Source organism: Pempheris klunzingeri, chromosome 14 (genome assembly GCF_042242105.1).
Source record: "Pempheris klunzingeri isolate RE-2024b chromosome 14, fPemKlu1.hap1, whole genome shotgun sequence".
NCBI lineage: Eukaryota > Metazoa > Chordata > Actinopteri > Acropomatiformes > Pempheridae > Pempheris > Pempheris klunzingeri.
In genome coordinates, this window is record NC_092025.1 from 8,752,453 (window position 1) to 8,766,188 (window position 13,736).

General features: G+C 41.4%; 1 protein-coding gene across 2 annotated transcripts; it reads right to left on the reverse strand.

The window, feature by feature from the left end:
- Window positions 1–4,401: 4,401 nt before the first annotated feature.
- nufip2 (nuclear FMR1 interacting protein 2) lies at window positions 4,402–12,200 on the reverse strand. Of its 2 annotated transcripts, none has more exons than XM_070843196.1 (4): window positions 12,011–12,200; window positions 8,466–10,160; window positions 7,759–7,791; window positions 4,402–6,696 (listed from the first exon to the last, which is right to left on the reverse strand). In XM_070843196.1, the coding sequence occupies exons 1-4, from the start codon at window positions 12,156–12,158 to the stop codon at window positions 6,644–6,646; spliced, it is 1,929 nt and encodes a 642-aa protein (XP_070699297.1). In that variant the 5' UTR covers window positions 12,159–12,200; the 3' UTR covers window positions 4,402–6,643. The 2 variants fall into 2 exon arrangements, with proteins under 2 accessions (XP_070699297.1, XP_070699296.1); XM_070843195.1 differs by having other exon boundaries at window positions 11,993–12,200.
- Between the last annotated feature and the right edge of the window lie 1,536 nt (window positions 12,201–13,736).

Genomic DNA, 13,736 nt, shown 5'->3' on the forward strand with positions numbered 1-13,736 from the left:
ATTTGAGATGCAGCTGGAGGCTGGTTATCAAAAAATAAGCAAAAATAAATAAATAAATAAAAATCTCACCAACATTTTCCTCCATGAGAGTCAGAGAATGATCAGTCTCCCTGCTGTTGGTATCATGTGTCATAATGGTTTGTATATTGGACAGTTTGTCTCTCCAAACCACATTTCCAGCCAAACAAAAACAAAGACATTAAAGAAGTCAATATGCTACATGAGCTCCTTTAAAGATTGAACTGTTACATTTTTATTCATAAATACCAAGCTGGGATTATTAAACTGGCAAAGTTGGCAGCTGTCCAGGGCCCACAGACTCTTTTGTGTCAGCTGGTTCGTGCCAATTTATTTAGAAATCTGATATTATAATCCAAATACACCTATTATCATTTATGTGAAGATAAGGGAATGTGCATGATTTAAAAACACAGGCATGCTTTAAGTGATAATGTAAAGCAATGTAAATATACAAGTAAAATTAATAAATAATAATAATAATAAACTGTATTAATAATTAGTAAAAGTTTTTTAGGGAAAAAATATACCATATCAACAGCTTCTTTCCGGAAGCTGTTAGACTGCTGAACTCTGGTGGTGCTCTGTAGACCCTACGCCCCACCCATACCCCCCCACCCCACCCACACCTACCCGCACTATGAACATTTTACACACAGGTGCAATATAGACCACCTTGGCCAACTGGACTACCTCACACTGCATATTTGCACATGCACACATATTTAGCTAAACTCGGTTGCTTGTTCCTATTATGTTAATAGATGTGTAAATTTTTTTATTTTATTTTATACTGCTCTTTTCTTTCAGTACTTCTATTTTATATAGTACCTCTATTTTCTATATTTTATTCTATATATTTATCGTGGCTTAAACCGGGACCTGAGAACGTAATTTCGTACCTCCCCATGTGTAAATGTGTGTTGGTGTGACAAAGTTCCTTGGATCCTTGAATCATAAAGGACAGTAGAGCGGCCCATTCCATAGCATTATTAACAGGCTATATTACTGATGTATTCATGTCTAACTAGGTTCATTTTCAACTACTTTTACTGTTGGGCATTAATTCTAACAGTGCAGATTCCCAGTCTCATTTGTTTGTGCACTTTCAAACTGTTTTTAACTCAGATGAACACGTCTAAAGAATTGACTGCATCTCGAAATATAAAAGTTTACACTGGAATATTCTTACTGCTCTGGAGGATTTTTTTAGATTGAGAAAATGATCCTCTCATTTTAAGACTAACATTGCTTGCTCAATCTCAAATACAAGTACTTAAAAACTGTACTTTACTACCCTACTTGAGTAAATGTACTTAGTTGCCAGATTACATGTACTACTAGATTACACTGCTGGCATAATTAAGGTCTCTAAGTGGCTGCTGCTACATTACCTTGTCTTTAAGTCTTGGGTTTAACATTTTCAACTTCTTCATAGTCCACATGAGATGAATATAGTTGTCATGGTAAACAAGCCAAAGTACTTCCAGTATGTAACCAGTAGTGGACTGACCAACAGCTCACGTGTGATCAGGCAGCAGAAACAGCAAACAGAACACCACAAACACAGTTCTTCATGAAAATTTGACATTTTAATGGAAACTAAAATTGTGAACACTGGAGTTTTTTGTTTTTTTTAATGGACTCTATTACATTGTTTGGAATTTGAGGGTTATTATCATGCTTTAAAAAAAAAAGAACATTGTAATGTGACACTTCTGTTAAATTCAAAACAAAAATTAAATAAAATCAGACTGCTCACTTAAAAACTTAAATGTCAACCTGTAAGACATTTGAAAAAGAAATGCTATTGCCTCATATTTTAGGGGGGCAAGAGGTGTAAAAGTGATAAAAAGGAAGAGCAGACAAAAAAAAAGAAGAAAATGCATCAACAAGCACAACAGCCATTTGAGATGACACAGAGAAACGAAACGAAAAGATTACTCGGCACAACAATTCACCTCTTCTCATGACTGAATCCTGTAAAGACACATGTTGTCTTGTGTTCGCTTTACTCCCCATGTGTGGAATCATTAACACCGTACCTCTCAGGTGTCTTTGAATAAAACTAATGAAAAAAAAGCCCCCCAAATTAAAACATTTCCACAAGAGGCATTGACAGTTTAAAGGAGGGACAGTTTTTAAGTCGAGCACAAACACCAAGTCCAGCATTTCCCATTAAAGACGATTGATTACTGGATGAAGAAGCAGCACTTTCGGTATTTGTTTTTATCTTTTTAAAGATGTCTCCTCTCTCACACCGCATCACAACGCGCTCAAAGTGACATTCAGCTGCTACAGTAGTGACTCCTCCTCACTAAAAACTCCTCCAAACCCAGCAAGGTGTCAGGGAGCTGGCTATGACATCATCAACAACGTCCACCGTCTGTGCGTTTGCCATTCAGTAGCTGAATATCTGAGTAGTGTACCTTTGGCGAAAGCAGATTCAGAGTTGTTGAACCGCATGTTAATACCTCACTTCCCCTTCACGACATGATCAACATCACTACAAATAAAAAATATACTAAGAGGAACTCTGGGATGCAGCGAATTACGATGCTCAGCACTCCGTCACAACTACTTCAAGAAATGAATTAAAGTCATTTGTAGAAAATCTGCTGGAAAAAGAGTAACGTCAAATATATTAACATTGGTGCTAGTGGGGGGGTGGGGGGGGGAGTAGGTCTACATCAGCCTTAATCAGTAACTAAATCATCTAAAACTTGATTTTCTGTATCATTTATTCCTTTTAGTCTCATCCTACTTGTGCATCTATGGATAAATTAGGTTATAAGTCAAAACAAATAAAAAAAATGTAATTAAAACATGTTAAAACATCAATTTGTTAAATCAGTTCAAATTAATTATGTGCTACTTCAGACATTGACAATGGACTGCCATGAGTAAGTATACATCAGCAAGCGGCCACCGTCCGTCCCGTTCAAAGCGATTTTGGCTTTAGGTCACACACTTCTGAGCTCAAGCCACGAAAAGCTCCCAAAGGGAACGCATAAAAACGCTCACTGTTTTCAGCTGCGTCCATGTCGCTTAAAAAGAAGAAGAAATTAGGATCAGCTGTGAGAAAACTACAACAGCATCGCAAATGTTACAAAAACAAAAGAGAAAAAAAAAATGGCACGGATATATGCTGGAAGCAGATTTTAAACAATCAAAATTGCTGTAAAAAGTATATTTTCTCACACAGGCACCTGAACATGAAATAACAGGGTGGTGAGGGGGGGTTGAAATATATATACGAGGAACTTGCATATAATAGGAAGAACTCGCTATGCACACACCCACAAAACGAGACCAAACTCGTCACTCAGGACCTGGAAGCCTGCATCAGCATCCTTGAGGTGATTGCACATCCTGAGGGGGTGGAGATATAAACTCCACGGGGTCAGGCCTTTCTGTCTCAACATACTAACAGTCACTCACTCACTCAACCCCCCCCCCCCAATCACTGATTAGCCATCCATCTACTCAGCTTCGAGAACCTGTTTTTGGTTTGCAGGCTACAATGCTAAATAATAGTTCTATCTTTATAAATGCATATTCAACATAGCCTTTTTGCTGTATTAAGTGCTTGAAAAAGAGGAGCCTTGGGGTGGGAGGATGGGAGATTCTCTGATTTCCCTGTAGAGGACCATCCTCTCAAGAAACAAGACGAATTACAAAAAAAAAAAAAAAAAAGAGAGAGAAAAAAGGTCATAAGACTACAGTAACATCACATACTACTCATTGAGATCACCCTGTTTTACATTTAAAAGCCTGTAAATGCATCACTGTCCACTGATAAATCTTTCGGCCTGAACAATTTGGCATTTCCTGTATGGGAACCTGGTTATGTCACTTTGTCTATGGATTATAGGCAATCAGAAGAAACTAAATTGAGAGTTTTGTGTAACTTCATGACAGATTAAATGTCAATTTCCTAAAGTCTAAATGCTAATGGGCAACATCTCCTCAAATGCCCTCGCTTCCTCATCGACCAGATCCGACACAACGGATCTATTCAGAGGGCGGCATCTGATGATACACTCATCCATCACACGCCGTACAATGGAAGGCAAAACAAAGCATTTTAAATACCAGAGAGCTGAGCGGGATTAGACGTGGAAGTTAGATGTCGAGACGGCAGGCCGCGGTTACGACCGTTTTCCCTCGGCACACAAGTCCGAGCTGCAGCGCCGCCTAATCAGGACGCGGTGGAAAGAAGTGTACTTGAAAGCTCATACCCAGACTGAAGCAACCCCACCGAAACACCACTGATGCCCAGCAATAATAAATCAAGAGGTGCTTCACTATGAACACACGAGGGAGAAAAATCAACCATCGCAGACTGCGAGAAGATGACAGTCCAGTATACATAAAAATGTGCGAGTTTTTTTTCCTTTTTTCTGTAAAAGGGGAAAAAAAACTAAACAAACAAAAACATGAAAACTTGTATATTTGGAGCCCAAGATGATCAGTGACAGCACCTTGCATGCCATGACAGTTTTCCTCACGAGTAATTTTTTTTGGTGTTTTGTCACATCATCATATGGGACTCCGTATAATAGGACTCCAATTCAACATTTCCAAATTTGAGAACATTACATGACAGGGGCCATTTGGCAAAAAAAAACAAAAAAAAATATATTTAACATAGTCATGGCTTTATCAACACTACCTGAGTTACATTTAATAATTCTGTATTTATCGACTTATTTTTTTTCTGAAAAGTAACAGCCCAGAGCCATTCTTTCAAGGTGTAGTTCTTGTCAGTACATATAGATCTCTCTAGTAATTAAAAGATAAAAGCAATTAGTTTACATAAAGTGCTATTAATCCACACATTAACCAAATCTTATCTTCTAGTGAAAAGAAACCTGGACAGTTCCTTCGTTACGCTGAATAAACCAATCCTGATTTGGAGATGGTGATGAAAGTGATGTCACAGCTGGCCAGCTAGCAGTTGTAGCTAATTTGGGCTCCCCTACACTTAAGCTCTTTTAATGTGAGCGCTTTTTGCAAAAAGAAACATGAAATTGCTTGAGAATTTGTGCAACAAACTGAAAATGCACCTTAAACATTTTAGAACAAACAAATGAACTGCAGGCCACACCAGCATCTTGGGTGATGATTTCTAGAGCTCCATATAACCCATTTCACACACTGTATGGATCACACGGTGTTATTGCACACTGGTTTGCAAATGTAAAATGTTATCCACAGTAAAACATAATAGTACAACTCATCTTCACATTTCAACACAGTTTGACAAAGTGGCTAGTCGGGGAAACCTAGATTAGTATTGCAGTTGCTGTTGTGTTACTGTTATCTTTGTGTGGCGACGAAGAGTGGCCTCCGACTCGTCCATTTCCACCAGTAAACATGCAAGAAACACAATGCCTTATGAAAAGTAAAGACCTGATGCCGAGTCGGAAAATAACGAGTCGGAAAATGCAACGTGTTCCTTTGACTTAAGGAATTGATCCATTTTTTTTTTTTTTTTTTTTCTTTTTTTTACACAGACAGAAATGCAGGCAAAATAATATGTATGGACATCCTGAGTCTTGCTGCTGAACAAATAGCACAAAACGCAGAAGACCGTCATGGTAGCAGTGTCTCTTGCTTAACAATTTATCACTTGGTCAATTCCTAAAGTCAGGATTCATATATTAGAAGGTAAATGAATCTGAATATAAGAATACTCTGCGCTGACCTTGTAACAATCTGCATGAAGTGTTTATAAAAAAGAAAAACTCTAGGATTAAAAGGTTTTGCTTTTAACGGAGACCTGATTTTAAAGTCTTTAGCACACCTGTATTAAACAAAGAAATGACGGGGCGTGGCTTTCCCTCTACGTGGGCACTTCTGTACCTGTGCTCAAGGGTCACACTGCAGTGCGCATAACACTCATCATGTTGGGTCAGACAAAACAGTAGAAAAAGAAAAAAAAGCAAGCCTTTCATTTCTGGGCTCCGATTTTCCCCTAAAAAAACAAAAGGATTTAAGACAAGGTTCTCCCTTCCTGGATGGGGCCTCACTCACAAGCTTCCACTTAACTTACAGTTTAACAGGACTCCAACGATCTTTATTCCACGACTTCAAGGCATTCTTTGCAAAGTGTGTTCTCCTTTCTTCCCCGATGAATTCAAGCTTGCGCACGGATGTGTATGTATAACGTCTAACATATCTACAATGAACTCATTTGAATGCGTGAAGAAAGAAAATGACTGAGGCATCCCATAGTCAGACTGACGGCTGCCGCAGTTCAACAGGATAAAGGCTTAGGGAGGTGCAATCCATGACACCTTCCTTTGTTGAACTCCCGAACATCATCCTAAAGAGCCATGAGACAAACGACCATCACAGCCCCAAAGTTGCAAGTGTCCGTTAATCATGTTGGAGAGGCACCGATCAACTCCTTTAACATCCGTCCAGAGCGTGCGTGCGTTTGTCTGATGCCCCCAAAGAAGTCTGTTATTCCACCCGAGATTCCAAGGAAAATCTGTCATGCTATACTATCAGTGTTTTCACAGTTGTCACTTTATCTGTCCGACAGGATTCATGATTTCCAAGGTAGATAACTGCAGCACCCAGAAGACAAGAAGGTAAGCACTGTAGACGATCTACCTCACTGATCAGGCCCATCCTTGGTCTCATCATAAACCACTACTCTTTTTGGATCTGCAGCAGAAGGAAGGAGGGGGGGGGGGACAAAGGGTTAAGATTATTCAGCATGACATCACTGGCATAGAAACTGAACTATCTGCACTCGAATGTAAAACAAACAGTACCCAGCCCTAGTTAATAATGGTGTATTTCATAGCTAGTGGTTGGATGTTTAGCAAACATAGCCTCAAACATCACTGAACTCATGCCTGTGCTGATATCAACAGACTGTTTGGAATAATTGCTGCGTTTCACTTGCCAGCTGGCATGACTGCAGTACCAGAGGACCATACACTAGCAGTATGTCTCACTCAGTAATTTTAACAGTGTCTCTGTTGGTGAGGATCTTGGGTTGCTTATGTCTCCAAATGTGGCCTTTTGTCTTTCGGGGATTTACTGTTCTGCGATGTTAGTCTTTCGCGTACAGCTATCCGTCCTCCAGAGGCATGCAGGAGGAATTACAAAGCCTTTGAGGAGATGCCGCCATACGACCCGACTACAACAAAGTTTTACACATGCAAGTTCTTAGCTAAGAATCTGAATTTGAAAGCAGGTTACCAGTATTTATGAACTAAAAAAGGTCAGGCAATGGATGTACATGTGCACTAATACTTTGATTCTAACCACATTGAAAAGAAACATTATGATTAGGTCATGGGCACTCAAAAGAAGGCTGTAGTGTGAAATAAGTAGTTAACTTTATAAACAGACATAGATTATGTGTCAGTCTTTAGCTTCAGCATGTATACGGCTTCATCTGAATCCTCCGTATTACCATGCCGCAACAGCTGCATAGGTCCTTTTGTTTTTCTACATTAACATCCCATTTGGATCAGACCCAAAACACAGACACACTTGGTTCTGCACTTTTAGGAATCTCAGTAACTTCAGGCTTGGCCTCCCTCCATTGTGCAAGTTGAAAAGTGAATAATTTCTCAGTTAATGTGTATATTAACTGTATCTCAGTATAATGTGATTGTACATTTCTAGGTTCAATTCTTGTTTGGGAAAACTGAACTGTCTAAACATATCCAAAAACAATGAGTGAGGAAAATGTGAAACACAAGTTTAGTTTACCTTGTTTTTGCAAGTTGAAAATGAATTCCATTTCTGTTGAGGGAAAAAACACACACACATTATTTCAGCATCTCCAGACAAACTTGAGCATTATTTCTAAATGTAACTTTTTGGGCACATCACATCTTGAGACTTGACCTTGCATAAAGTTATAATCCTTAAGATTTTCAGGAAGCACTTTTCAGCAATAGTAGTTCAGTGTATTTACATTGTCATTACCTCCCTGTTGGTTTTCATTAATGGCGGGGTCCGCCATTCTCACGTTGGATTCAAACTGAGTTCACCCATAAGGGATTCACAAGAAACAATGCAGCATGTAATCCAGGATCAGTTTGTAATTTCATCTCATTAATATCAGCCTCACTGTGCACTTTTCACTCTCCCAGTCAAAAGAGCTGTATCAAGCTATTGCTAATGCAAAGCGGACATTCCTTACACGTCACAACCATGTCTGTTCAACACCATGGCAGTCGCAATTGTTATTGTCACTGACATTGATAATGCAAGTTTGTTTGGTGGCACTGTAAACAGATACACCAGTTGATCTTCTGTATTACTGACAAAGAAGCTGCTCATGGAGTGTTTGCTGGAGTACTGAGCCGCAATTGCTGTTACCAATCAACCAGAAATGGAATCTTAAGGATTACAACTTAAATGGTTACACAAGTTATTTTGATAAATAGAGTAGTAGATAAATAGAGTAATACCTTTAGTGTGATAAGTGACAGCAGCTTTAATATCAAAGGACCCCCAGCTACACCTTCTGCCAATGTCTTTAGGGTTGGCCTGTTCTTTAGATGAGCCAAACAACAAAGTGGTTAGCTGGCCCTGTGCAGGCTTAGCACCGTTGTCTTTACTTGGGACTGACACAGCAGAACCTGCACCCTTGCCCTCCACTTTTGTCTTTTCCTGGCCACATGGCTGCAGCTGGGTCACCTCCTCACTCGTCACACAAGCAGGAGAACAAGCATTAGACACACTGCAAGGGGCACAAGTCCTTTTCTCAGGGTCTTGAGCCAACGTGCCAGGCTCCAAGAACGATGGGCTAACGTCAAAGCAGGGCTGGGCGGCCTTGGCTGCGACAGCCTGACACTCGCTTTGAGGTGTGACCACAGTAGTCTTGTCCTCTGCAGGCACCTGGCCACTTCCTCCTTCTGGCCCCAAGTTGGGCTCATTGATGAAGGAAAGCCCCCACTGATTCTGGAAGATATCTCCCAAGGCTTTCTGATTTGTCTGAGCAGCCGGTGGGTCAAGGTGACGAGCACTAGGGAGTACAGGTTGCATATTTAAAGGGTAAATTAAAAGAGTACACTTTCTAAGCTCATAAGCTTCTCCGTCTACAGGACTTGTTGTAGAGCTACAATTACTTTCCAAAGGAGATGCTACATTCTCGCCACTTGGGATAGACGGGGCTGGTGGAATACTACTAGCAGCAGGAGCAAAGAATGTACCCACTGATGGGCAGCCGTTTCCATTTCCAGAAACAGGACCATTTGTAAAGCTAGCTGAGGTGATAGTTTTCATAGCAGACATAGGGACCTGTGACAGTCTAACAGGAGGAGGCAGTGCCTCTCCTCCACCTTGAGCTACTTTGTTGAGGTTTTCTTTTACTTTACTTGCATAACTGATCTTGGGAACAATTTTAGCACTGCTGTTGTCCACAGGAAATACTGGAGGGGGCTTGAACAAAGTCCACGAGTCCTCTTTTGAAGGTGAGGAAAGCTTGGCTTTGTGCCTTTCCTCAGTCTTTTTACCAAAGGTGCCAACTGTTTTGCCATCAGAGTTTTTCCTCTGAGATTCACCCATTGAAGCCTCTGATGCCACAGCCCGTTTAGCTGCTGACTGAGCTTCTGCTCTCTGGGTGGCTCTGAAGCCATCAAGTCTAGAAGTCACTCCCTTCTCAGTTGACTCAAGATTTAAAGCCCCATGTTCCTGTGTAGTGCTGCCCTGCTGCATGTCTTTTTCCTTTTCTCTGATCACATTATCAGTGTTCTTGGCGTTGTTACATCTGGCCTTGCGTTTCTTCGGAGTAGTATATCCACCTTCGGAGCCGCTGCCGTCATTGTCCTTGCTAGAATAGCCATTTGTAATTAAGCCACAGTTTATAACGCCATTTTGAAGCAATAAGGAGTCTTTCTTATCCAAAGGTTGGCCCTCGTGATGATTCAAATCCAGAGCCTTTTCCTTGTCATTTTTTAGGTCCATATTCTTCTTATGGTCCAATCCTTTGCTGCTCACTTTAGGAACAGTCGTGTACAGCTTTTGTGTCGACTTCTGCTTCACATTGGTATTACTTGCGTGTCGGTTACCATTGCTGTTGGGGGGGTGCGACATACCCACAGTATCAGACAGATGTGGATCCTTCTCCCCCTCCTCCTCACTGATGTTTACTTTTTTATTGCCTGAAAGGGGAAACAAAATCAGCTTATACTGAAATGACAGGACATCTCAACCATTCTTCCCACCACCATGCGGAAAACTGTAACTGTGAGGAAAATTTACAAAAACTGTGAATTTAATTCACTGTTTCCACTTACAGAAAATGAAATGTATGCAATAATTTTACATAAACGTTTTTGTAATGCAACGATGAGTGATACAGGAACCTTAAGTCACAAATCCTGAAAAAATGGTTACAATGCTGTACCATGACATTATGCAACTTATAATCAAAATGAACCCAAGTATGAACTATCCGCATTTAACTTTACTGTCACCCACATGCATTTAAACTAGTGCTTCCTTTGCAAACAACAAATATGTACCACAAGTTTGAAAACGACATTTTTCTGTCTTGATTTGATAGGACATAAGTCAATGTTATTAAGAGTGTCATCAAATGAGAGTTAATGCTGAAGTTGTGCAGTGGGACAAAAACAGGCTGAGTATCTAACAGAAGGACATATTTGTGCCGTTGCTAGTTTGTTTGTGCTGTCTGAAAATTCATCTCCTTACACACCCCAAGGTGAGCTGGGCACTCGCTGCATTTAACAAGTTATGACCATATATTATATTTCACCACTGTCCACTGCATACTGGACAGTCAGCTGCTTCACTGTCTTAAGAATATCTGATCTGACATCAAAGACCAGCTGCTGGAAGGTGTAGGAGGGGGGCTCTCTGCAGCATTTATGATATACATTTGGCCTGGCTGTGAACCACAAATAGGTCTGTCCGTTGCACGAAGGCATGGGAACTGCTGTGTCAACGTGGGGCTTCTCATTAAATGGTGCTGCCCCTCATGTTAGTGGGCACAGCTCGCACAAGCTTTTGCATAACTTCCAGCCTCGCGTCTCCTGTCATACGGAGGCAGATTCTCGCTTCTTTTGCAAGCAAACGTGTAGACACTGCAGCCAGGAAACGTAAGGCCGATGGTTACCGTATCCAGCTGCAGAAATGCATATCCTTATCAGGCTGTCATGATCTGTGTGCTGCGTGCTTCACGTTGACTGGACAACATGCAACAGGCCTGTCAGAGATGGCTAGCGTTAGCTAATGTCAACTAGCTAGCCACTCGTTTGGCATTAACACGCCCTGGCACTAATAGACGGCTGTGCCATTAGATAGCAAACTAACACCAGTGACCCAAGTAGGCAAAACACGACAACGACGTGTCAGCGGGGCAGAGTATCGTGGTCGTACACACAATAAAAATCTCACATAGCCAGGTGAGTGTAGCATTAGCTCGCAGTGATATTCTAACATGGCCGACAGGAAATGGCAGCTCAGAACATTCCAGTGGAGCCGGCTCGTCTTCCTAAACTGGACACAGGCGTGCTGAAATGAATAAGACAAGCTACTGCTGTGGAGGGCGAATCACCGTGCACATGTCGCAATTAATGCCCTCTTTAACACACGGTGAGCCAGTGGGGTTTTTTGGGGTGATTTCGTTGCATTTCCAAGAGAAAAATGGGTGGTGAAACCGGCGCACAAGGTCAATCCCCGACATGTCAAACCACCACCAGCGACAACTGTCACGCAACGTCAGCTAACAAACTAGCTAGCTAACTTAATGGTTGGTTTGTGGTCCGACAGCGGCCAAATACTAGTCTACTTAGATATTTACTCACCAGCTGCAAGGCTTATTAAATTATCCCACGCAACAGCTCGTAGTTTGAATAAGTAACTAGCTAGCAGGCTAAGCCCCCCCAATCACAGTGGAGTTAACAGTAGTTAGCAAATGCTAGTCGGCTCGTTGACATTAGCTGACTAAGGCTAGCAAGCGTTAGCTCACTTTTCCGGATGGCCCAACCTGTTTTCTTCGTCTGCGTTTCCTGATGCTGGCGCTGGAAGTGGCTCTGATCATTTTTTAGACAAGTTGTATGTTGAGTAGAGTGCCTGTCCTCTCCGTGGTGGTGGTATTGCCTGTCTTGTGCCCGATCTTTGGGCTGTTCCTCCATTGAAGTGTAGAGTGTCGGACTTGTTCACCCAATATGCTAGCTCCCTGGGTGAGTACAGAGCAGTCCAATCACTACCAGTGTAAAACGGAAGCTATTTGAAGCCCTGTAAACGTCAGCAGTAAACGTCTAAAAATGGCTCTGTTTTGGGTGGTCACCGCCGCTAAATCCACTGTCTGCTATTTGGGCTGAGTTATGCGGGGAGCGTTTTGCAGGACTTATCGGATTTTGGCTGATCTGATGTTTAAAGACACTTCACACTAAAATAGCGCACAAGTGATTATTACTAAAAATCTTCTCAGGCTGGGCATTGACGGGGTGGGGTTCGTGCATGAACTAAAATCATATGACCGGAGGCGCTGCCACGTCTCCAGCCAGTGGACACTTTGGTGGAGGGTCCCGGTGAGACAGAGCCCACTCCCAAAATGGAAAAGCAACTTACTGCAAATCCAGTACCTCTGTCCTCAGGCATACATTTGGAGGTATTTCCCCTGACAGAAAATATTTGCTGTTTTCTGTGTGTGTGCCAAAAAGATGACTAAGTCAGTGAAATCACCCTCTGACCTAATGTGTGGATCTGGATCTCCTCTTTGACAAATCAAGCAAATAGTAAAGGCATACTAAAAGGTTTTGGCCTGGATTAGAACAACTAGGCTAACTCAAACTGAGTGACAGCCATAGTTTAGGCTGACATTTGCAGGGCCCGTAACAATTCAAAACCTCCTCAAAAAATGTAGAAAAACAAGTGCAATTATTATTATATCAGACATTGCACTTTTAAGTTCAATGTTGTCATCGTCTGTAGAAAGAACACTGCTGTGTTTGCCAGTTTATATCACAGGCCATAAATATAAATGCCAAATGAAAATGTAATTCTACCTGTAAAAGTCTCTTACACTGTACTGTATAGTGAATAATGTGGCCTGTGTGGGGAAAGTGAGGCATGGTGCAACATTGCCCACATGGGACATAACAGAGGGAACAGCACCTCCCTATGGTTGGAGATACATAGTCTCAGGTTTGGTGTATACAGCTGAACTCATTTAGCTGTCAAAATAATGCAATGTTATTGTGGCAGTACAAATGATCAAGTAGAAATGATAAAGATCTATTTAGCGTTTTTCAAGATAAAATGTGAGATATTTATTGGTGCCTCGAGCAGTTCAGTATCCAGGATCCCCTCACCATCCCTTCTGTGTTTAACAGACTCAGTGCTGATGTATGCAGCCCCGCTCCTCCTACTGTATATGCATGTGACAGCTACCTTTCGAAATGAAATATTAATACGGCAGCTTCATTTTATGACGAGATTTATTTTTAAAAATGAGACTAGGTTTGCAGAGGAGGAGCCAGTTTCCAGGCATGTGCACTCATAAATGCTAATGTAGCTATATGTCAAAAAGCCATACAGTGTGAGGTACTGAGCAAGTCAAGGGAACAGTTCAAGTGAGTGTTTTGTACATTTACCACATGAAAGCAGGGGGAGGACTGAGAATTAGATGGAAGGCTGTTACTTCCAGCTGTAGAGAAAATCATAGTTTGAAAATTCGGATATCATAGCTGATAATTAAGTGTGCACAT